The 26,786-nt window shown below is 39.7% G+C and overlaps 1 protein-coding gene across 1 annotated transcript in view; it reads left to right on the forward strand.

The window, feature by feature from the left end:
* RERG (RAS like estrogen regulated growth inhibitor) overlaps positions 1 to 26,786 on the forward strand; it is a 106,566-nt gene that overhangs the window by 71,587 nt on the left and 8,193 nt on the right. The window contains exon 3 of the mRNA XM_026070382.1: positions 19,378 to 19,434. Within this exon, the coding sequence (XP_025926167.1) occupies positions 19,378 to 19,434 (57 nt within the window). The remainder of the gene's footprint in view (positions 1 to 19,377; positions 19,435 to 26,786) is intronic.

Raw genomic sequence — 26,786 nt, forward strand, 5'->3', positions numbered from 1 at the left:
AATTAAACTGCAGCAGGTCTGCTCAGCAGGCTGTTATGACTGAGTGCAAAGCAGAGATACTGTGCAAAGCATGCTCGAATCCCAGGGCTTCATCTAATTCTGTGGCATAGCCATTTTGTGCTGCTTTGCTGGCAGTAGCTGGTAATCCAGCTGGTAAAAGTATGGGAAGGTATYCAGAGAAATGGTGATCCTCTGCTGCCACCACTCCAGTTCTCTATACTAGGCCTCTATACTAACGCATTTGCTCAAAACTAGTGTGTAAAGCATGGCTAGAATTGAAGGAAAGATAGTGTGACCAAGAGTTGTCTCCACAAGTGTGTGGTTGACTTTTGGTCTGCTCTCAGCAGAAATAGTCCCACATGGAAGAGTACCCGGGAAGATCAGAGACATCTTCTCCAGTCTGATGCTGTGTTTCTCTGGTGTAGCTGAAGACTGGGGCTCTAGTGCCTCAGACCAGTGCTAAATGGTCACTCCCCTTTCTCTCATCTTCTTTAGAAACAGGCTTAAGCTGCAAAATAGCAATTCTGCAGAAAGATGAATCTTGCAGATCTATTGGGCTTTTTGGCTTTTTCTAGCATGTCAGTTGACTAGAACTGTGGACTGCATTCGTCTGTGTCAGTGCCACGTCTGCTATTTTTTCCCCTTTGGATCTACTGCCATTTCTTGCTTCTTTCACTACCTTCGTCTTGCTCACAGTGACTTTTGTGTGGTTCCATGTGACCCTGTTCTGTCAACACACAAAAACCTCTGACTTAAGATGAGCTACTTTTTACTCGGGGCAAACAGCTCAAACCTGAATTCGGCTTTTATTTAGGCTGGTATCCTATCCACTCTGCAGTACAAACGTAAGACAAACTCAGTCCACTGTTGCTGATTGTTTTGGCCCAACTTCTTCTCTTCTCTTAGTCAGAAGCAGACAAGTTGTTTTACCATTAACTGTGGAAGAATCACAGGCTGTCAGTTTACTCACAGAGAACCTTGGGTGTCCCTAAGCTGCCTACAGTATGCCAAAATGATCCTAGATACTCACAGAACTTAAATATCCTTAACATTAATGGGGGCTGGGTKTACAGAAAAAGGTGGGGGGAAACAAAAACAAAAACATTCTTAAATATAGGCATTAGCTCCCTGGGACTCTTCCTTAGCCAAGGGACAGAGACAAGCTCAGTGCAGGAGCCTAATTCTACATTTTTGAATTGCGTTCTGGAGGACCTTCTCCTGCTTTATCAGCTAGAAAAAGATTTCTCAATTAAGCCTGTGAAATCCCCCTCATATTTGTCTTTCAGTATTTGAGCACTGCTGGTAAAGAATTAGCAGCTGAAAAAAAATACTTCTTTGACTTTCAGAAAAGCACTGTTTGTTAGCGTGACTACCTCTGAGCAAATAAAAAACCCTAACGCTTTCATACTTGCTACTGACTTATGTCCATGATTTTTCACCTCTACTTTGCTTTCCCATATACTATAGTATTGAACACCTGGTTCAGTATTAATGCAGAAAACTTCCAATTAGTTTAAAATTGAAGCTATAGAAATAACTAGATGTATTACTGATATAAGCTATAAAGAATAGCTAAACTGGTATAAGTATATTAATACTTGCAAAACTATGTCTTTACTAGGGGTTATACCCCTTCTCAGAAATATTGAAAGTGACAGAAATTACAAGTTATAAACAGGAGCTGAGGGCCAACATTTTTAAAATATGCATGTCCCTAAAGCTGCAGATAACTGCCAGGGAACTTGATGCTTCTGGAAAATTTGATTAGGCCCCTATTTGCATGTTAGGAGCCTAAATTTACTTATGCTTATGATAAATTAGAACTTTCAACAGAAGTTGATCTTGGATCTGGTCCTTTTAAAAATCCTAACCTTACTGAAGTGATTGGGAAATCTTTCAAATGCTTTTAAAAGATTTCCCAATCTTTTAAGTTGGGGTCATCCAAGATTTTGACAACAAGATGATATTTTAGGAATTTGCTCAGATTGGGTTTTTGGAGGCAAATACACTTCATGACCTTACGTAACAATGGAAAAATCATTTCGCCAAGACTGAGTGGAAAAGACGCATGGGCACCAGCTGTGCAGCCATACACCAAGCTTGTGGAGTGAATGGTTACTGATTAACCCCCTCTTTCACCACACTTGATTTTCTGACATTTGCATCATGCCATTGAACACTTGTATAAAACAGCTTGGAGTTTGCTTGTTCTACAGAGCAAAAGAACATGATTTTTTTTTCCCTGTCAAAACGTGTGGAATAGGGAAAAGTGATTTAATTGTTTGATTGGTGAGTGAGGGTAAAGAAAATGTAAACACATCATTACATAATTTACATAAAATTGCCAGTAATAGCAAGCAAAAGCATTGTATCAGTTGATGGATTTATCTGCTCAAATTCAAAATGGGTATCTTATGTCATCTAGTTATTATTTTGCAAAACAGAGAAGACAAGATCCATGAAAATTTATTACATTGATGACAGTAATCCTATGAATTAGTTTAGTATTATAACTGTTTACATATTTGGAATTATTCATCAGAAAAATAAACCATTTTGAAGTTGATAAAGGCAAAACCTATGTGGTTTCTCAGAGTACATGCTATATGCAGAATACATACTAACCCTAACAAATCTAATCAGTAGGGAAAAGCAAGCAAACAATAAAAAACAATCCTAAATTATTGGTACTGTAGGTCTATTTCCTTTTGAAAAATACCTCTCAGAATCATAGCAGAAATGTAGCCATAGAGGTAATGGAAAGTCTTTGTATTAAATTTGTGTTTGATTAGTTGTTTAGATTGTCAAAGAAGGGGTGGATTGTCAAAGGGGGTGGAGAGGGGCAATAGCCTGAAATGGTAAAATTTTCATCAAAGAAGTTTCAGTAAAATCTCTACAGATAAGGACAATATATGATAGTTGTAATGATACTCATTTTTTCTCTATATACTTCCTTTACTTTCCATATATAAATTAAAATATCTTGTTCCTCCCTCAGGCTTATGATTATACTGAATCAGTGTTTTTACCATGACCTATGTTGGCATACAACCCTGCAGTACCTCTTTGGATTCATTAGTCACCTGGAGTGGATTACAATGTGTCCATATGCCATTCATTAGGCGCTCTGCACTGCTAGAGGGAAGCTAGCTGAAGTCTGATGGAGCAAGAACATAATGAAGCTACATCTGAGTCTGCAGTACCAGATAGAAGTTATTGTCCATATGTCATAACTTTGTGTTTATGAACATGCAAGGAATGTTCTTTTCCTTCTCTGTTAGACTACATGCTTTCTTTAGTAATTAGTGTAGCTTGAAAAAAGATCTGCTGGAATAAATATATAAGGCCTTTGGCTTAATGAGAATGGCACAAAAAGACAGGTAAACACCTAGAGTAATATGTTCTACCCAAATTGGACACTTCTAAAATACACATTTCCAAGGGACTAACCCTATCAACATATTCCATAACCAGTGCTTAAACCCCTCTGTTGATAGCTGGTAAGGGGCTGCAGTGCTCCCCCCTGTGAGGATCTAAGCAGTTGTGGAAGACCCAGACAAGCAGGTGAGCAGTTGAAGGATAGGGAAAAAAAGCAACTAGCTAGTTTTGGAATAGTTCCCTGCCTGAACAGTCAGAATTTGGCCTAACAATGCTTTTAACAATTATTTCCAAAAGTGATTTGGTTTAACCAAACTTCACTGCGGAAAGGCTAGGAATAAGCCCATCCACGTAAGAGATATTGAGAAATAGTGATTGTACTTCAAATTCACACCTGAGATTATTTTCCCTGATGCAGACAAACCTTTCAGAGCCATGAATAGCAAAGCAAACACTTGGCTCTTAAGATCAGTATCTAATGAAATTTTTTCAAGTACCCTCACACAGAAGATATTGGAGAGATCAGAAGATATCTCTTTAGGAGATCACTCTACGGTATAGGAATTTAGCCTCAGCCTTCTTTTTTTCCTGCTGTTACAGGCACCATGATTTCAGTCTTAATTCTCTTTCTTGTTGGGGAGGGGCTGCTGCTGGTATCAATTTGAGAATATTACTTATCTCATAGCACATAAGCAACTCCCCAGGGGCATGAACTTCAACCTATAGAAAGAAAGGCAAAGCTGCTGGTGACTTCAGTGGGTTTTGCCTCAGGCTACTTTCAAGGAAGGAAGAATTCAGTACAAAAGTCATCCCATGAATATACAGCCATACTGTGCAATGGTAGGGTACTTCCCAGCTGTTAAACAGTTTTAACAGCCCAATTGAAAATAGATTCCTCATTCATGATCCTCTAGGAATAATTTCTGTGGCATGCAAGTTTTCTGTTCATTATCAGCTTTTTCCCCAGGAATGTTTTTCTCTTTTCCAGCCATTCTTACAAATAATTTCTGTCACAGTGGTTTATCTGACAACAGGTTACAATGATTGCCTGCTGCTTCTCTACTTTCCCAAGCGCACAGTCATGGCCCTCTTTTCTCCTATATTGATAAGAAACATACATGTAAATGTTGCACTTTACCAGTTACAGTGGGAGTGTGATGTGTGCCTTTTTTCTAACCAGACCATGCTCATTCCTTTAGAGTAGCAAATTATTCACCTCTTCTTATCACTTTGGGTGCTTTCTTTAGCCTAAACTCTGAAGAAAGGGAGAGAAGAGAATTAAGAAAATGGGGAGGGATAAAAAAAACAACTTCCTCATTCACTTACAACCTTGGTAACAGCGAGGAAAGCAGTAATCATTACCTTGCCTGTTCCTCCTCTGCGACAACAGGTAGCTAAACCTACCTGAAGCAGAAGCATGAGAGCAGTGCTGTTGAGAGACAGGACCAAAGTCATGGCTCTACAACCCTATGGCTTTCATTTCACCCCAGGGCTCCATGTTACTGGGACTCAGTCATATCTGCTGCAGGGTGCATGGGAGGAGGCTGTGTAGCCCCTCTCACAGGTGCTCTGTGAGCCCACAGGACAGGCCAGTACCTGTAAAGTGGAGCCTACAGACAGTACCTTCTCGCCTAAATAAAAACAAAACAATAAAGAGGGAATCAGACCACTTTAAAAACAACCCTTGCTCCTGTAAGAGGGGTGAGCAAAGCTCTCAGCTTTGCYTAAGGTCAGCTGGAGCTGAAGAGTTCATCCCTAGCCTGCAGTAGACCTGTTTGTGAGATGATGAGCCTCCTCTTTATCTCCTGAGGAGGATATGTCAGGGTTTTAATCAAGGAAGTGAAAAATGCCAACTAAATTTGCCTCCTTTTTGAAACGTATTAGGGAACTAATGGTTACAGAATATTTCTGCTGTCTGTAAACAGCTCATTGAAAACACAGCTTCTAACAAACAAAATAAAATGAACGCTTTCCTGAAAAAGTAAATCTGTAAAAGCACTGTTCCAAGTAAAAAACAATATTTATGTTTCCTAAATGCTTCTGTTTCCTCAGCGCCAGTCTATTTGCAGTGATAATCCATTTATCCCCACAACAATACTGCTACATACAGATCCCAGATGAAATTGAGGAATGTGCAGAGAAACTAAAGACCAAATTTTTCAAAAGCTACTTGGGGCCTAAAAGAGGATAATAGAACATTAAAGAAACTTTCAGAAATGCCCTAATATAAATGAAATCACTAGGTGTAGGGTGCATTTTCTCCAATAGCAAAGCCATCTTAAGCAGTTCCCACAAGACCACCTTTCAGGTTTGCATTTGGCCACTTCAACCGTTGGTGGAACCATGCCTGTCCCAAGATCAGGGGAATGATCAGGGTTAACAAAAAAAAGTCTCCGGGAAAGCGCATCTTTTTCATCAGAACAATTTCACTGATTCCATTTAGAGTTCATCCCCACCAACACTTGAATCAGCACGACTGGGTGGGCAGACTTGGTAAGCTACAGTCTGGGGAGTGACAACAAGAGGTGGGTGGAAGAGATTGACAGGTTCATAAACCTAGCCCTGCTAACAGGAAAACAGTATGAAATGGCATCCTTAGAGACCACTGCTATTTACATCCTACTGGGAAAAAAAAAAAAAAATCACACTAGATACCTACCTGTACTGTTAGGCACACTAATAGCCTTGAAAATGTAATCACCCATTATTCTGGGCAAGGTCTAGCAAAGCAGGGAATGTAAATCATGCCTCAGACTGGCACCTTGGCCACTGGGTCAGCCTTCATTATGAGCAATTGGAGGGGTTTTTTTACTTGTCACATTGTAGATTCCTAGGGCTGTGTTTCCTCATGATTTGTATCATGCCAGAGCCAACAGCTAAGCAAATGCAGATTGCTGCATTCTGTATACTGCACTCTAAAGGGTAGTAACAGGAAAAAAAAATGTATATTGCTTTATTCAACTGCTGGCAGAGAGACCATCATCATTTTAGAGTGAGCAGAGAGAATATAGAAGATCATGGGGTGAAACTGAGGAAGTGTTCTTAAGCATTAAAAGAAAAAAACTCAGCAATGAGAGGTTTATTAGACTAGTCGGAGTAAATAATAGAAGTTAGTATCACCATGATTGCAAATTTTTTAATCCTGAAGGATCTCCAAGCACCTGGCACTGTGATCCATTGCAGTGGCACATACCTGTGGACTCCCCAGGATGTAGAATAAGAGTCTAGCAGAGAAATATGGCATTCTGCTCTTCAAAAACTGCCATGGGATCTCTAACATCCCCTTAGAACAAACAGGAACTTGGTGTTTGCAACCTCATGCAAAAGGAATGAAGAAAATCCCATTGCTAAGGTCACTTTAATCTGGATAAACCACTGAATGTGATAATGACTGGAAAAGTCCTGAATATATGACTCGCTATCTTTGCCATCTGTGCCATTTCTATGAATCAAAAAGGGCAAAAGAATCTCACACAGATAGCACCTCAGGTGTTTTGGGAGTAATACATTATTCAGCATGAGTAAAAGTAGCACAGACTCCTCTTAATATATACTTTTAGTATATATACTTAGTATAGCTTAATTAGCTAGCTGAGACGTGAAGAACACTCCCTACACCTATTGATTGTGCTCTGGGGAGGTAGGACCAGGTCTTCTAGCAGCTGTGATGAACATCACAAACTAAGTTATGTTAGTCCTCTGAGTCTCAGACTTTAGATAAGGCAGAACTTTTACAACATGTTAGCTACTACTGTGGTTTTTATTTTGTTTGAAAGCATATGATGCTTATTAGCTGAATGCCCTTAACCATTGAATATAAAAGCAAACTTTTAGTGTCTTAGAACTTTACCATTTAAATTTAGATCATGCTTCCTCCCCACACACACCATTTTAAAGTTTACTCTGTGAACCATTCCCAGGATTGTATGTCCATATTCCAAGCAGAAGGCTAATAATAGCTCCTGCGTTATTATAGGCACCACATGAGTGCTGATGAAATTATAGTTGCAGACAGAAATAGGAAATTATAGTTGTTTATCCTAACAAGAAATTAGTTTAAATGAATTTAATGCTGTTAGTAGTATAGGGAGCCAAGTACACCATTCTGTAGCATACTGACTGGACCATTTGGCAGTGCATATCTTCACCTATCCTAACATGCTGCAGCCCTGATAGGAAATCACTACTTCCATGTTGTGGGATACATCAAGCCTTCTACGGGCAGTGGTCATGTGGGATAAGCAGTGATGTGAAATTTTGCAGATCACCAGTTTGGCTTTAAATTTAAACAGGCTTTGGTCGCCAATCACTTATGAAAAGTTGCTCTCCACCCACACCAGCTCTTCAGACCTGCTCCACAAAAGAAAAGAGGTGACTCTGGAGGTGATGCTGTAAATGGTGATACCATTAGGTGCCTACCAGTCCCCATCTCTCATGGGTCTTCTTTTTTTGCCCCTCTGCACTTCTGCCTACAGAGATGAGTATCTCTTACAGCATTTTAGAAAAACTTTGTTCAGACCAAGTTTTCTCCTTGAGCTAATCTTTTATCCACTCTGCAACTTCTTTGTGCTGTGACAAAGAGGCATACGGCCCATAGCATTTTACTTTAATTGTTGATCACATCCTTTCTGTTGTTCACTTTTCCTGTTTTTAGTGTCAAGATCCCTACTGTGGAAATGAGACCTTTGTATTTTAAAGAGCTTCTCTGCTCCTGCTGTGGTCTCTTAATCTTCCATGTGTAATGGCAAAGCTGTTTACTGTTAAAAATTGCTGTTACAAACAAAAGTCTAAGATTCCAGGTGGTAAGCAAGTAACAGGAGCAGATGTCTTAAAAATACAGGGGACAAGGAGGGAGGGGGAAAAAAAAAAAAGGATAGACAAAACGTGAGAACAGCCTGCAGGAGATTTGCCACAACTTTCCATGAGATGCTGGAGGCAGTTTGAAGATTATACACTATATAGTAAATAGTAACAGTAGTTAGATAGTAAATAGTGACAGAAACCTGAAAATCATTGTGGTTTATGTCACTCCCTGATGTGTTTGTTCTCACATGCCACTCTCCATTCATTCTTTTGGGACTTCTCCATGTGTCTGTTTCAGGTACTTGGCAATGAGCCCATCAGTAAGAAAACAATTAGTTATTATCTGCCTCTAACTTCAGTTAGCCAAGAAGTTGTAGTGCAAAATTAACTAATTACACAATTTGAAAACAATGGGTCCCCATAAATATTCTCTGTGTTGTATTAAAAAGATGTTGTAACATTTGTCAATGCTTATATTGTCAGGCTTATAAAAAAGGGGATCATGGAAAATCCATGAGTCAGTTTTCAGTGTATTTTGTTACCCTAATTCTCCATTCCCCCTTGGCATAAGCATTTTACAGGGCTGTGTGTATTGACAGATGAGCCACAAATCAGTCAATAGGACTGACATGAACTTCTAGGGTTCCAGTGTTCGCTCAAGCTCCTTTGTCAAAAAATGTTGGAAATTGCACAAGGCAGATGATTTTTCAAGATTTTCCCATATATCCTACTCTAGTTGGATTGTAATTGCAACACATAAAGTTTGCCAGGTCATCTGACACTTCCACAGAGCCAAGCCCAGAAAGCCAAGGTGTGCATGTAAGAGAAAATGAAGAATATCTGAATCACAGAAGGAAGTAGGGAACAGCTTTTTCTTCCCTTTGATACAAGTTGGAGTCACATCTGATAAAGTATGAGTGGAGTGAATATAAGATGGAAAGATTATTACAGTCAGGCTCAGGGGATGAGTGACAGTCTACTTGGACTCTGACCACACAGAAATAGCCAGCTCTCTCTACCAAAATGAAATAGGGAGCTGTGCACCCCTTTACATCACTGGGTTTCTGAGACAAATGAGAGAAGGTATACACTTCATGCCATTTCTAGTTACTATTTGGTGCTGATAAATGCAGATTTAATGAGACAGTAGCACAGCAGGGCACTTTCACAAAAGTACTTTTTGCCATCGTGAAGGCTACAAATACGTGCAGTAATCCAGCACTAATGCCAGTGGCCTTGCTCACTATCATCTGCCCTCCCTTCCAGGATGACTCATCAGGGCCTGATAAAACCCTGTTTTTAAGCATTTAGGGTTACACTAAGTCTTCAGCCCAGCACCAGATGAGTATGTTGCTCCATTCCAGAACAGATTTAGTAGACCAGGACATACCTTGTGGAACAAAATCCTTTTGCTTCTGGCAATGACTATGGTCAGGAGGATGGTGGAACACCAACTCCAGGAAATATCAAGCATTAACCCCAGTGTAAGGGGAACTGGTTAACTGAGCTCCTTATCAGCGACCTCGCTCATAGGTAAGAGGAAAGGATTTATGGCCAGAATAACTCTGGCAGTCAGGACACTATCACAGAACAGCTGGGCCTTGTCGACTGGTCCCTATGCAGCCCAAGATTTCAAGCAGAGCTGGCTTTTCACTTCGTTGGCAAAATTTCTTCTCCTTCAGGCATGAGACTTTGCTCCCCCCCCAAATCTCTGTGAAAGGGATCTGCTGCCCTCCCAGGACATGCAGACCTTCGGTAAAAGAGGAAACTTCACTTCCCTTTCCTCCAGTTACTCCTCTTATGCCTTACTGAGAAGGGAGAGAGAGCAGGGGTCAGAGAGAAAGCTGAAGGAGCATCTCAAAAAGGAGAATAAATAAGTAAATAAATAAAAATAGAGGCTTTCTACATGCCCAGGGGGGCAGGTTGTGGTGGTGACTTCTGCTATGGCATGCACTTCCTGCACGGGCAGCTGCTTCCCTGGATGCGACAGGCAGCAGGCAGCTACATGCTGTCCTAGAAGCAGCTCAAGGCATAGAGAAACAGCCAATCCTCTGCTCTTTYCAAGAGTGCTACCTGAGTAGTAGCCTACTTTGCCTTGCCTATGCCTTGAACCAGGCTCAACACTGGTACAGTGAAATCAGCTTCGAACCCTTCTGTTGCATACAGATTAACTGCAGCTGCACAGCTGTTGGATACTACATCCAAGAAAAAGCATCTTTTCCATCTCCCTATAATGGTGGCATCAGTTTAAAAACACAATCTAGGCCCACACTTTTCTCCAGTATAATGCAGAGAATACTGCAGCAAATGAAAGAGAAAAAATGGAGCTAGCGAGTTGAGTTGTTTTTTCAAACCTGCATTTCCTAAATTAGAGTTTCTTTGGGGGAAAAACAAAAAAAGTTCAGTCATATCTTTTGAAAGAGAAACCCAAAGAACTAGCTTCCCTCCAAAAACTTCCTTTCTGTGCAAAGGGCATTTTCTGTCAGAAATTCATCTGTGGAAGAATGCTTTCACAATAACCGGAAGTTTATCCTGCCATCTAAAGTGTTACAGAATTCCCTCTTTTATTTCCTTTCTTTCTGTCTTTTTCCTTTTTAAAGATGATAGGCTAATTTGACCAAAAGAATAAAGTGGGATATTTCCTAAAGTCAGTACTAGGGCTAATTTAAGGAAAAAATACCCCCCCCACACTTCTCCCCAAAATTTTCTGTCTTGCTATTTTCTTAATTAAGTACTGGATTTTTAAAGAAGCAGGTTATCCACCCCCTTTTTCTTCAGATTTTTAAAGTTTTTGTCCAAGAAAATCAAAGTCAAATTTGTTTTGTTTTTCACCTAGGGACAGAGGTTTCATTTCTTTTTTGAGGTCAAAATTTTCCACTGAGGAAAAAGAAATCGTAATCTATTTTACCCAGTGCCTTTCAAAACAGCATGCAAGTTCAAAACCTAAGTGCGTCAATCATCTAGGAAACTAACAGTTATTTGTGTGATTTTGTATGTCAGACTTGCTTTACAGCACAGTCACAAATATACTTGTCTCACAGACACAAACATCTGGAGGTGTTATCATTAACTATGTTTTGGAAAACCATATGTGTTAGTAATACCACACCAGAAAGTTTAGTCTTCATGAAGGGGCGACATAACAAGTTATACAATAAAGTCAAGAGAGTAGAAGTGGCAGAAGTATGGATATTACACATTACATTTTTGAAAAGATCAAAATCACTAGACACACCGATCTGATCATTTATCTTTTATATGAGAGGAGCCCTGTAAAATAAACAACCTTATATTGGAACAGTATATTATGGAATGGGATATTGTAATATAAGTTAAGTCTTCTGCTTATATTCCACATTCTGTAACTGTTGTTAAAAAAAACAAAAAAACAAAAAAACCCCCCAAAACTCCAGCGTAGAAGGTATTGTGTAGAACATTACTACAAAAATCCTCCCATTCAGCGGGGATGGAGTGAAAGACTATTATACTGTGAATTTTGCAAAATTTGCATCATACTATTGCAGATAAAGAGTATATGAAGAAATTCTTTTTGTCATGAAATTACCATGCCATAAGCAGAGCAAGAAACACTTCCTGCTATTAATATTAGGATATGGTTATAATCAAAGATTCTGACAGAGGACTCTTGTATTTTCCATATTCAGTGCTGAATAAGTAAGGTGGACTTTGTTCTGTTAGCACCTAAGATTGCTTTCCCTCCGCTCTTGAAAAAGTGCCTCTTACCCCCCTTTGCCTCTAACCCAGCTGCCGGAAATAGAGGGAGAAGCAGAGACTATCTCCATCTTTGAAGGGAGATACTAACAATTCCCGAAGATCAGAATTGTTTGGTGTGAAAGCTGCAAACCTGCAGAAGCGGGATCAGGCACAGCTAGAAATTGCATAGAAGTCGGAGCAGCCGCAGGAACCCGTGTGCCTGGGTCAGGTAGCATCGATAAGCCTAGGTAACCCGCATGCCGTCTCTTTGACAACCAAGAGAGCAGAAACAYGCAGGGAGTAGAGCACTGTGTGAACAGTCACCCTGGAAATAAGTGTGGACTTACCTATAGCCACTACCCTTGTACAAGTCAGGAAATGGACTGCATTAGTTTCATTCCACTGATGTCAATGATATTTTCATGATAAACTTCAGTGGAAGCAGAAGTAAGAGAATGTGCATGCTCTGACAAAAGCACAACTTATTTTTTGTTTACTGCATTCCTTGCAATTACAAAGGGCTTGCAACATAATCTGGTGTAGCCCTTCCTTCAAGAGTCTGCTATTGAGGCAGTAGACAGGAAATGACCAAATAAACCATACTAAAGACTGCTAGAGTTTAGGATGAGCACCTTTTAACAAGTTACTTTTCTCCAGATCCTTTTAACCCAAAAGTTCCTAAAATCAGGTACTTCAAACACCACTAAAATACAGTCACATCTGAGATGAACTGAAATCACCATTAACAGGAAGACGAACACTGCCTGAAACTGCACAGTGGAAAGCAAACAGAATTGAAGTGATAGGGATTTAAACAAAACAAAACAAAAAAACAAGACAGTTTAATTACTTTGTCTGATATTTGGTTAGGGCCAAAGGATGAATATCCTCATGAAGACTGCTAAGAAACACAGATGAATATGATTATGGTCTATCTCTCTTCCATAATAGCACAATCCTTCCAAACAGCTTTTTAAAAGAAATTCAGCTATTGACTTTGAGAAGAACAACCTACTGCATTAGCATCTACAACAGTCTTTGGAGTTCTTTTGCATATGCATTCAGCATGTAAAATCCTATTTACTGTAAAGATAAATTCAATTTACAGTGCTTCTTAAACACCGCAGTGTAGTGCTGCAGCACGGTAGTGCTTCTTAAACAGTGTAAGTGGGATGTTGCTTTGATCCTTTCTATTGTTTGGTTCTTGGTCCTGCTATAAGGATTAAGACAGAGATTTGAGACAGGGATTGCAATCCCTTTATACCCAGCCAGAACAAAATGATATTTGAATCCATTTTGATGCTTCATATTTGGGTCCACAGAACCAAAGCCCACATAATTACAGTGGAAGAAAAAAAGCCTGAAGTTACGCTAAATAACATAACCTCCTGAAAGGCAAGAGCAACACATTTTGTAACACAGCAGTTCAGCCCTAACCTGTATTTACTGTTACAAATAATATATACTTTTGATATTTCTATGATCATGTTCAGTCAGCGGGGACCTCACTATGCTGTTACAGGAAAAATAAAACATACAAGCTTACACAGTAATTTCTCTGAAGAGTTCACTGCTTAAGACAGTGATTAAAATATGCATAAAATATGCTGAGTATGAAACAGCAAGACAGGCTAAAACAGATCATTTTTTATACTGAATACAGGTCTCCCTTTCTTCCTCCCCCAACCCCCCACCCCAATCTCATCTCGCTCCACTAAATTTTCCTTCTAGCTTACTGCAAGCATGTTGGGTCTCGACCACAGTGAACAGACCAAGAGAGCATGGAGCACAGAGAAAACTTTCTGTTGATGACTCAGGCACCACTCATACCCCATGTCACTGAATTAACAGAGAGACTGTCAAAACAGAGTCAAATACAGATCATGAATACAGAGACAGAAGCAAAGACTGCATGTTTACATCCACGACATAGCCAAGATCAGAAAATGATAAGTTCATACTGATATTTTTCCCTGAAAAAACTGCAATTTTAGAAGCAAATTAAAAGTCTCATGGTAATGGTTTTAAAACAAGCCATTCCCTTTCAGAACTGGATACGAAGCTCTTGAAAGAGGTACCACACTACATGCCAAAATACTATAGAGCTCTGCCATCCTGCAGACTTGGGCTTGCCATGTGCTCCAAGGCAATTAAAAATCCAATACACAAAGGGCCTCTGAGAGGATGAAAGGAGATGAACTATCTAAAAAAATATGTATACATAATAAAAAAAATCAATTGCTTCGTTCATGAAAGTGCCTTTTGATCATTATAACAACTGGTTTTAGCCACTTTGGTTCCTCTTGCCAAATATGGCTTACTGATAACACATTGTCATGGCACCAGGAACTGACTTGTTGATATGTTAAATAATGTGGCTACTTTCAGACCATTTTTATAGCTGAAAATTCTCATGGCATAAAAGAATCATCATTCAATTATTTCACTGTGGAGAACTGTTATTTTTCTTAGAGCAACTTTGAACTCTGTAGCTTTTGGGGAGAGGGGGTGTTTTTCAAATGAAACCCTGCTTCCATTCTTCCTCCCACCATAAGCTCAGCTTGTATTAGCTGGAACAATAATAAATTCATGAAGACATGTATTCAGGCAGGTTGTAAATCTAGCCAGAGCATTTATATGTTACTAAATCCAAACAAAGATCTAAAGCAAGATTCAATGGTTTCAAAAACAAATGTTCCAAAAGATGTGGGCTGAGATTTTTAAAGCTGAGTAAGGGACTCAGCCACATACGTCCCAAAGATTGATTAATTATGTGGTTGACAGTCTCAGTTTATATGCCAAGTTAATTCCTGGTATAACTTCATTGTCTTCAATGGAGCTACACTGTGAATGTATTTGACAGATAGTCGTGTTTCTTCTCCAAGAATAACTTCTAAGGCAGAAGGTTAACATGAGTGAGTGAAAGTCCCAGGACAAGTTCTACCCTAATATAAACCCTGTGCAAGTGTAAGTAAAGGCAGAAGGAGACATGAGTCTATTCTTCCTTTGCTGGGACATTACATCAATCCCCTTAGGTAACGGTCATGTCTCCGAAAAGCACAGTAGGAATCCAAATTACAGTCTGCTGGAGATTCTTTCCTTCTAAGTCTGCACGCTCATGTGTTTCACAAGCCGTAAATGTTCAGGGAAGGGCCTGGAATAGTCTCAGTGCAAGACCATGAAATTCAGTTCTCTGAGGTACTGCATGAAGCTGAATCTTGCGTGCTTCAAAGTGCATTTCCTCTCTTCATAGATGAGCACTGGAAATGACTGTTTTAATATTAACACTGGAATTAGTCATCTAATTTAATCAGAAAATAATGCATTTCAGACAATCTCAATATTAATTTGAATCAAACCACTGCAGTTGGATTTTTTTTTTCATGTGTTGGGGTATTTTCAGCTGATTACCAATATTAGAGTTAAGCTGGTCTAAACAAAGCTGATGGGTCACAAAACAGGGTGCACACACCTACGCTATGCATGTGAAGGAAGTTGCTCCCATCTCAGTTCTTTATATGCAGCATTGTTAAGTGCATTAGTAAGTTTTATTACCTTGCTTGAAATGTCATTTATGCCAAAGGCAGAAATCTGAGTACTATAGTTCTAAGTATAGCGAATTCTTAATGYTCTCATTTCTGATTCTTCTGCTGGCAGAAGTTGCTTTACTAAAACAAGAGTGATGTAATCTGGCAGTAAGTGAACTCAACATAAACAAATGGCTCCACAGTAATACCYGCGTTCTAGAGGGATCATTTTTAGGGCAGGCAGCGTGAGCCAGCAAGCTGGTCTAGCCACTGACAGCCTGAGTGCTTGCACTCTCTTCCCAGCTCTCCTCTCATTGACTCCTTTCAGTCAAATTGGATCATAAAGTCACATAGATTGTTTTAATACAAAACTTGATATCGGGGGCCTAGCTGCCAAGCACCATTAATGAGACAAAAGTGAAGACGCTTCCTGTCCAAAACAGTTTGCAATCATTTATAAACAAGGCAGACGGTGGATCAAGAGCATCTCATATTCTCCATCTGTAAAACACAGCTACTAATCTTCAGTCTTGTAAAAACGTGTGGAAGGGAAAAGCACTGTAAGATGGACTGTGACTATTGCTGTGAAGGACAGCAGGAGCACTTTGAGCTCAGGCTGTTTAAACTCTTTTGATCCTGGCTTCTGCTAGTGAAGGAACCAGCCAGCCCAGACGGGAGGGAAGGCTGAGCAGAGCTAGCCCCACAGGGACAGCAGCTCTATATGGCCCTGCACATATACTGGCACAGGCCACGTGGCTCTGAAACAGATGCTCAGTCTCCCCAGGTTGTGCTGGGGTGGCTCTATACTTCCCTCCACTTGGCACAAGGAAGCCTTATGCAAGTACTTCGTTATCAGCCATGCCTAGTGAGCGACTCCCTGGGCTTCCCGCTGAGACCTGCCAGCAAGGGAAACTAATTGCCATCTGGCCCTGTGTATGGCAAGCTTCTTCCCCACCTTCCTTTCTTTCCTTCAGCTTCCTCCCAAGTATATGATTATTTATTACTTCTGCATAGAGGCCTTCCCTGTTGGAGACAAATACAACCTACTTTCTCCCTCCTTGCCAGAGCTCACATCTGTGATCTCCTATTCTTCACCTCCGTTTCACTCATGCAAGCCTGTCTCTTTTCTTCCAGCATATGAACCATACCTCTGTTCTCCCAGGTTCATCTCAGCAGACACAGTCCAGTTCTACCTTTCCTTTTTATTGCCTGTCACCTCCTCACCTCCTTCATCAGGGCTACTGCTGAAATCAGCTCTTCTCCCTCTTTTTCTCACAAGCTGCTGCTGTCCACCGCCTCTCTCTCAGACATTAGTGCTTAACTGATTTTCTTCCAGTCCCCTTTATTACTTCAACCCTCCTCTCCAGCAATTTCAGTCTACTGTACAAGATTATCATATTAGTGGAATACGTTTAAATATGAAAACAGTTGGAAAGGTCCCCCACTCTCTCCCCTGCCTTTCCTCTCTCCATTAGCTACTCCAGGCCCAGACCCAGGCTCCAGCATAAGGCATTGCAGCACAGGCAGCATGTCACTGCTTCTCCTTCAGAGTATGTCCATGAAAGAACTCAGATATCAAAGTCTTAAGCTTTATTTTTAATGTGATTATGAGAAGGCAGGTAAAGCAAGTTTCTGCCTGGCTAGAAATTAAATGTGAGCCTTTCAGCTTTTTTAAACACCAACAAGTATTTGGCTCAGGAAACGCTACCCTGCTCAGCTGAAAAATCAGAAGGACGACCAGACCATGCCCACGTGCCTAAATGGTTACACGGCAAGTGAAACGCTTTTGCTAGCCGCCTGTGAGCTGGCATCACAGGAGCCCTCCCAAATCATAATACAGCAGGGTGCAAATGCACTGCAATAAAGGCCATCTTGTGGGGTTTTCTTCTCCCCTTTAACAGCATCGCTATGTATGCATGGGTGGTGCTTATTAAAAACAGTAAAATAGTAATAGCTGAGAAACAAGAAAGACCATGATTACACCCACATGAATTCTCTATTCTGAAATTAAAGTAAATTATAATTCTCCCTCTTTAGAGTCCACTTGAGAGCCCACTCTGCCTGCATGAAGCTACTAGCTTCTCTGCACCAGCTAACCCTTTCTGGGAATACTTTGCCATCCTGAGCATCTGTGAAAACCACAGTGCATCCAGGATGGATGAGCTGAAAGAGATCTAGTGCTATTTGTTCTGCACCCTCAGGCAAGCAAGCTTATCACCTTAAGGAGCTACAGTACTCCTGGAAGCATTTTTCAAACCTTTTTCTTTAAAAGGAATGTGCTAAGGAGCCTTCTGAATGCATGTCAGAAAAACTCTTACCCTGCATAACTTCCCCAGTCAAAATTGGGGGGGGGGGTGGAGGAACCCCAAGCATGCTGTGTATTTTACTAGCAATTAGAGAACCAATTACTAGCAATTAGAGAACAGTTATGACCAACTTTTGAAATGTCAAGATGCTTAAACTATTCCAGCTGAGGTAAAATGTAGAAGAAAATCCCTGGTACAGACATCATTACAGATTGAAAATAAGCTACAGAGATATCTTCTACCTGTTTAATGATACCCACATTAGGACTAGGACTTGAAAAGTTACTTTGGATGAAAATTGCCACATTCACCTGTCAAATAACCCTGATTTGAAATTGCCTCTTGTGTACTGACCTCAGTTCCTTGGTATCAGCTTCTAACTACCCCCTCCAAGCACAAGGCATAGTTAAGTCTTCCCAATAACTCATGTTCTTCTGTAAATCTGTAAACAATTAGGTTTGTTCTGTTGAGTTTTGAGCCTTGTCCTACTCTTGGGCACAGAAATAAGGGATGCTGGGTCTTCCTATTGCTTTCTTTTCAAGAAGAATCAGAATTGGGTTTAGATGTCACCTTCAGCTGGCCACCTGCAACTGAAAAAAAGAACAGAACACAGTCCCAAAGGCTGACAACCTGGAAAGCTTTTCCTATAGCTGAAATCACTGCATTTGCTGCTAATGCAGTGATGTTTCCATCCCCATCTTAGAAATGCAGAAAGGATTTTGAATACTTGGCAGTGGTGAATGGTTCATTTACACCACTAGAAATTCAAGGCACTTCTTGATTTTAAGTTAGATGGCTAAAACTTAATCAATATCCTGACAAAACCTTTGGAGTGCAAGTATGAGGGGTGAAAGGACAGGCAAAATTGTGTATAAGAATATAAGTAGCAAGATTTTACTCCATAAACTGAAACTGAGAACTATTTATCCAGTGCTCTAAAATTCAAAGCTTTACTTATACTTTTCCAAATTCATTAATTATATTTGCTGACCATAATTTTAAGATGTTATAGCTGATTGCTCACAGTGACAGATACGCAAAATGTGGAAGATAAATAGTTGCAAGGAAAGTATGCTGAAATACAGAAGCAAACTATTTAGCTAATTATATATTTGCCTCACAAGATTTAAAATCTGAAGGGAAAGATTTTGAAGAATTAAAAGATTTTGAACACTTCTGGTTTTGACATTTCAAAGCATCCTGGTTCAAAACCTGCCAACCCTTTTCCCATTGGCCATGAAAGATTTAAAGCATCCAAAAGAATTAATGTTTTTTAAAATGTTATCTGCTCATAGCACTGCAAATGAAGGGTTGTTTCATCTTTTTAATGATAGAAGCTATCATGACAAAAAATAAATAAAATAAAATTAGAGTCTGTCATTGAAAACCTTCTGATACCATTTGTTCTACATTGTTAAATGTAAATGGTTAGGGTTTTTTTTTATTTTTAAAAACATTCCCCCTTCTAAAAGTGTAAGTGGGCCTTGAACATTGAAAAGACCTTGACTATTCCCAACAGCAGCATTGAATTCTACTCACAGAAGAGCTGTGACTTGAGCATTTGCCAGCAAGCTTTTCTGTGTGAAACTTTAAAAATTGGATGAATTGATGGCTTGTGCATCTCATGTGTAATCTTTTTGTTCCTCCAGCTCTCGTTGTACGCTTCCTGACCAAACGGTTCATCTGGGAGTATGACCCGACACTAGGTAGGTTACATTTTATTCTATACACATGTGGCATACTATATATAATAACATGGGTGAAGTAATGGAAAATCATTGAGTTAAAATTCCAGGTCTCAGTCAACCTTTAAGTTTGCTGTAAAAACCTCTATGGTCATTTAAAGCTGGGACAAATTATTAGCTAAGATGACAGTATAGAGAAGCACTAACATACTCAAATGAAAGCTGAATTAATATACGAGGCAAAATTCTGCCCACACAGAATTCAGTGGGAATTTTGCCACTGAAAGCAATTGCGTAAGTATTTCAGTCTAAAAATTAAAATACTTAGTGTGCAATCAGTTTTCTGCTCATGGATAACCCAATCAGCAACTGCTGAACAGGAAGAAATCTGGTATACAGATCTCAAAAAAGCAAGGAAAACAAATAATTTTATAGTTACTTGCTCTCTACCTACCTTTAGGTAAGTATTTTAGTTCCCAGCTTTCAAAAACATGTCTCAATGTTAAGGTGACCAGATAGGGACACTAGTCATCAAAAGCACATCAACACTTTCCTCTCCATAGCTCCCCCTCAGTTGTGTTGCATTTGGCACTTTTGAAAAGTTGGCACGGTTGTCTTAAATTTAGATTTCAAACAGTTGCTCTGAATTACAGACCTCTTGAAAATTTGGGCCAATAGAGTTCTTAGTATTTCCTAATTAGCATATATTTGAATGCTCAGGACCATAGAAAATCCAGACCAAGAAGTCTGAAACAAGGCAACCAAATCTTAGAAGCCACCTTCAAAACTTCAGAACTAAATAATTCACACATGCAGTAAGGGGCCAGGAAATTTCCTTTTCTCCTACAATCCATTGCCACCTCCTTCTTAAACTTCCTTTTGAGAGTCAAATGAAGATTTTCTAGTTAAATGCCTGTTTCTCTGTTGGGCTTGTTTCTGTAAGAGGTCTCACTAAAGATATGCTAGAGAACAATATAAACTTGCACAGCAGAAGCAAACAAGTTTAATACGCTTCATTGCCAAATTCAAGCAGCTCCTTCAACAAAGCAAAGCATCCAGTATCATACTCAGTATTTTTTTCTGAATGATTGACAGATATCAGAAAGCTCATCTCAGGAAAACAATCCTCAGAACTAACCCTGAACTCAAATATATCTTTTATCTGCTAATATCAATATATTCATCAGTGCACTATACCTGTCACCTGTCCTGTACTACATAGTGGGATAATGTATGATATTTTATTGGGTAAACTTCACATTTCTATCATTGATGGATCATTTTCAGAGCTTGACAATACAAGTATCTAAAGTTTTTTGTATCAATGTAGTCTAACTTCATTTATGTCTTACAGGAACGCTGCATGCAAAAATATCCTTATTGCCTCATTTAAACACACAAACTAGGATATTAGCACGCTGAAAGATTTATTAGTTTTTGCCCCATTAAGAAAAGTCTCTCCTCTTCTGTATACAAGACTTGACATGTGTTGCAATTTTACAAATGAATACAACTCTGAATTAACCATGACCCTCAGGAATCTAGTCGTCTTCTATTTGCAACATGGAAAGTTTTCGTACAGGCAACACTCCTATACCAATAAAATACAAAAACTAAATTTCTTTTGGCTTACCAAATTCTACATTCTCATCCAGGTTAAAGGATAACAGCTTAAATTGTCTAACACAGCTATTGTGAAGCTAAGTGCTTTAAGTTGCTCAGAGGATAATGTTTAAGAAACACACACACAAAAAGAGAACTATTGCTGCTATTAAGAAACAGGTTATTGACAATCTCTGGTGGAAGCATTTAGAGGCAGAATTGGCCAAACACTTGCAGCAGTCTTTTTAAAATACTGTTTTTCAAACAATGGATCACAACAGGATTCAAAGGAGGCTCTGAAGTATTAGAAAAATCTCATGAAATTCTAACCACTATTCAGGCCTTCAGAGATCAAACAGAAAGGAATTGTGCCTTCAAAAGCTTTGAGAAACAGTACTTTAAAGAATGCATTTCTGTCTTTATCATAGTCATGCCATGGTGACTTACAGTATCCAGTTATCTGTACACATTGCATAGCTGAATTTATTGAGAAGTTTGGCAAAAATAGATACGTTTCTTCTTAGGAGTAATGGACTGGCATTTGTGTGGAAAGAAAGTGATATCAATATATTCCACTGATTAAAAAGTTCAAGTTGTGTCAGTGAGATCCATTTATCCTGCACTGAGAAGCAGCARGTTTGTCAAGTAATTTTGAAAGTGTAGGAGTAAAACAGATGCAAACTTGCTAGCTACTAAGCAACAGGAATTTTTGCCAGAATCACTGGGGCTGTGACAAAAATGTCGTGTTTGTGGTTTATTTCTTATACAAAGTTCTCAACCACCCATCAGCCCTCTGACGCAAGGAATCCCCAGACAATTCCTATTTTTAGGAAAGCTTTCACCAAGCTCTGGAAAGCTTGAAGATGGAAATTCAGCAGCGTCCTAAGCTAAGCATCAGCATAAAAATTCTTGTCCTCTTTTAATCCAAGGATGGCACATTTTAACTGGAGAGAAATATATCGATAGATAGATAGATAGATAGATAGATATAAATACACACACACACACACATATAAACATAGCTATTCTTTACTACTTTAACCTACCAAACAAAAATTAAGGACCATATTTTTAGCAGCATCTGGACATACTGCTGTGTCTCCAGGACCAAAATTATAAACTACAAAATAAGATTTTCTGGAGGGATGAGCATGAATGAAGAACATCATTACCAAATTTTGCAAGCCTTGGCACAARGAGCTCCCACTGAAGTCAGGGCTTTGCAACTCTGGCTCTTCTGTGCATAGTGCTGGATCTGTACAAGCCACTGTATGACAGCAGTGCTCTTCACAAAAATATGCACCACTGTGCTTTTTTACCATTCTCAGCCAAGGGAGCAGCTGCAGCAGAGGTCATTTTCCAAGAGAGTTTAACCATCAGCCTTGTCTTCTCTATTAATTCTGCTTAATTGGCAAGTCACTGTCACCATCGTGCCATGTTGTTTTTTTTTATTGCCTTTTTTTTTTTTTTAGTGGTGCCTAATCATTCAGGCTAATTGGTTACCTATCACTGCCAAGGTGAATGTGTTTCCAATTTCAATTTTTATAATAAATCACACAACTATCCCATTTATACACCAAAATTAGAAGGTCTAAAGAAAGAGCTCTATGTACTGATAGATGGAAACTGCACATTTTAAAAAATACAGATGTTTTCTAAAATATTGAGTATATGAATGCAGCATTCAACTTAGTCTTCTTTAGCTAGTTAAATATATACGGAAAAAGGGGATTGGGTTACCACATGGATTTTACCAAAATTCATTGACGTCTGTATGTTTTTAAATAGAATACAACTCACAAATTAATAGGCAAGTTCACTGTGGTGTTAGAAGGCCTGAAGACACTTGGCCTGGTTGGGGCACCTTTTAACCCACAGTCTAAAGCGCTTCACAAACATCAGCAACATGTCTGTAGTGGATTTAAAACAGAACTGGAAATATTTATACTGTATTTTAGTTTGGCTCTATTGACAGATTTATTTAAAAAAAGAAAAAAAAAATATGAAGACAAACATTCCCATGTACCATTTCAGTATTGCCTGCCAGGAACCGGGTAAGGACAGGCCAACAATTTGCCTGCCACCAAGGCAGGTGGGCTGGTGGAGGGTTTTGCAGCCTGCATGCAGCAGGCAGCCGTGCTGCTGGAGGCCGTCCTCTCGTGGCCAGACCCCACTCAGCCTGTCGCCACAAAACCAGAAGTATAAATGCCTAATACCTGCCAGCCAGCATCTTCCCAGGGATGGACATACTCCAAGGGGATAAAAAAAAATATATCAAATCTCAGCAGAAAACTGGGGTCCTGTTGTCGTCATATGAAGGGGCAGAGACCTTAATTTGGCCACCATTTGGCCACATTACAGCATAAGGGCTCATGAGCACCTATGCACATGCGCAGCCTCCATGAGTAAAGCCTTGGCCTGAATGCAGGACCCCCATGAACTTCAGTGATCCAGGACTTCACATCATGATTTTAAAGGCTGCTATGAATAGCTGCTACTCTCAGTGCCAGTCTGAATCTCAGTGATTTTCCCCTGTTAGCTAGTGGCAGCGCCTAGAACGCAGCATTTAGGGTGCCATCAGCTAAACTCAAAGATGGAGAGATATTGTGGCTTGCAATCAAAGAAGTGAGACTAATTTTAAAATTGGAAATGATGAATCAGTTATCAGTAAATCGTCAAGGGAACTGGACAATTTATTTTTTCCTGGGGAAAAGGAAGAGGAAGCCCAAAGAGTTGTCACATCAGTAGAGAGACAGCACTGATGGCCTGCAAAATACTTTACAGGCAAGAGCAAATTATCTTTCTCCATAAGCCATGACAGACAGGGAGAATCTTCTGGATCAGATAATGAAAGAAGAAAACTGATTATAGCTATGGCTAAGTGGGTGCTTTTTAAAATGAGTTTTGTAGCATTCTCACCAAGAACACATTCGTTGTTCTAATATAATTCAGGGTATTTCACTTAACTAGAAATGGAACTGGGATACCCAAGACTTAACACACACACACAAAAACAAACAACCCCCCCCCCCACACACACACACACACACCAGAACAGGTTGTGGGATGCTCTCTGGGAGAACTCTATTGAACATGGAAAACAGAGGCACCACACACAGCTGGCCTGGGAGCTTCACTCAGCCATGGCATTATGAACTGGGTTGTGTCCTTTGTTCTGTATTAGCACTTTTACATGCTGACGGGAGAGTAAGGGGCTCTTCTGAGGCATGGGCTCTTAAAACATCCATTTTGAATGTATAAGGAAGGGGAAAAAAAACAGCAAGGAAGTGCAGAAGACAGGATTCCTCCGTTCTTTTTTCAATTCTGTCACTGATTTTTTGCAGAGCTCTGGGCAAGCTTCAGTCCCTCTGCCTTCTGCTCATCTATAAAATCCTTCACCTCACAGAAGAGTTGTGAATCCTTTAAGTAGCTGATGTTCATAAAGTTAAGATTTGCATATCAAGGGTTCACAGAAATACCAAGCATTTCTCCAAAGACTGTTTTTTAAGCAAAAAAGTCTACTTATAAAATATTAACAACTAAGGAGCTAATATTTTGGTTGACCTTTCTAAAGGTTAGTTGGTTTTCTCACACTATTCCTAGATGTCTTTTTCTGGCTGTTCACATATTTCATGCACTTTGTTAATCTTCTGAAAGGAAAAACTGTCTCTGAACAGATAAGCAGCAGAGCAATGTATGCCAGAGTAGTCCATGTATGAAGCTGCAGAAAGACAGAAAGCATGGGAGTTTGCATAATTTGAATAGGATAGAGAAAAGACTGTTCATTATTTTGAAGGAGCAGACATAACTCTAAATAGACCTGGCCATTCACTGAAGCATGGGGACTGTAAAAACTTCAGTGGAAAACCACATGTGGCTCCATCTGCAACTCACTGTGGCTTTATACATAATCAAGTACTGATGTTACAGGCTCTTGAACCTAAGACTGAAGAACTGCAAGCCAATGAGTTTGGGCTATTTCCCATAGAGGCATGAAAGGAGGAACAACTTCTCCGCTTTAGCCCCAGTTCAGTAGTACAGATAAAGATAAACATTTTCTTAAAGACAATAGTCCAAATCCGGTAGGAGACTCTCCACGTTCGGAGACTCTGCCACTATACTCTTATGTGCCAAGGGCCCTCTGGCTAGCAACAGTCAATAGAAGACTTCTCCRGTATATGGAGTATAATGGAAGTGTCCCCTGCCAGTTAGGGGTTGTGTCAGGGTGCAAAGCCCAGATGTCATGGTCCATTACCCTACTTTTAAGTATCACCACACAGGTGAAAGAGAATGCCTTCTTCTTTGCTGGTTTCCTCAAAATCATCCTGTAAATCCAGGAAATGTAATAACTGAAATTATGTATTTCCTACAATCTAAATATTAACACATTCACTTCAGTTAGAGGGAGATGCACAGATGGAAAAAAAGAAAGAGGTTTATATCCATTCTTTACCTCAGCCTCAAGGACTGTCTTTGCTCTCTAGTTTATCCGGCTAACACTCATGCTGTCTGGACAGCTGGAATACAGTCTGAATACAAACATTATCCCCAGGTTTGCTTTCACTGAAGCAGATCATGATTTGAAGAAATATACATCTTTGAATATCCAAACCACACCTCAGGTTCTATTTAGAAATTTCAAGTTTTCTTGACTTGTGGCTCACTCAGCAATTTTGCCTTAAAACTGCCTGCCTCTACCATTAAAAATACTAATGTCCCATTAGCACAGCTGAGAGGCAGATTGTCCAGGCAACAAACAGAACTTTTAACAAAAGAGCTAGTACTGAAATGGCTGTTAATAAAGCATAGGCTGAAGGAACTGTCAGTCAAGGATGGTCCCTTCTTCCTGCTAGGTAGAGATCCTGCCCTGGGGTGTAGCAGGTGACAGAAGAGTAGCCTCAGGAGGAAGCCAGCCTGGGGAAATCTGCCCTCCCAGCCCCTTCTTCCTATTGCTGCACAACAGGATACTGTAGTCTACGTTGTGCTATAGACCAGATCATTGATATGCTCATGATCAAAAATAACCATTTTCCAGGGTGACCAAAAGAGGAGGGAGGGAGAGAGGGAGGAAGGGAGAGACCATCATCTTGCAAAACTTTGTCTTCTGCGTATTTCATTTGAGCAGGCGTTGACAACTACAGCTTACCCAAGCACATAACTAGAAATAATGTATGTGGTCCATTATTGACTTTCTACCAAAATGAGATGTAACGGTAACCAACCATTTGGGAATAGGGAAAATGGCTGCCAGTCTGTGTTTTAAGGAATACCATGACAAGTGTGCTTAGTACTTCACTGAAAAACAGCCTTATTTTAGAGCCAGACTCTAGCCATTAGTGTCCTCAACTAATTTTTGTTAACAAAATTACTCATTCCTTCTGCCTCAGTGTGTAACAGGTTCAGTCCCTCAATAGTTCCAATTGTCCCCTGGTAGGTATCTTCCTGGACTTTTATTTTTCCACTGAAAACAGTAGAAACATTAAACAACTTGACTTCATACAAATTTAATACATCTTGCATCACTTTTACTGTACTCCTCAGCAGTGGGAATTTATACTGAACATATTATGGAAGTGAGCTGTAAGAGCGTTCCTGACTTCTCTGAGGTGTCTGTAAGGATGTGGACCTGGAGCACCTTAAACCCCTGACACTGGCTCCCAAAATGCATGACAAAAACCTTGAAATGATGAAATATGAACATGAAAATGTTCATATGATGAAAATAACATGGAAAGCAGTTATCTAAAAACAACAGCAACAAAAAAGGTTTA

Source organism: Apteryx rowi, unplaced genomic scaffold (assembly GCF_003343035.1).
Source record: "Apteryx rowi isolate R43461 unplaced genomic scaffold, aptRow1 scaffold_31, whole genome shotgun sequence".
NCBI classification, from domain to species: Eukaryota; Metazoa; Chordata; class Aves; order Apterygiformes; family Apterygidae; genus Apteryx; species Apteryx rowi.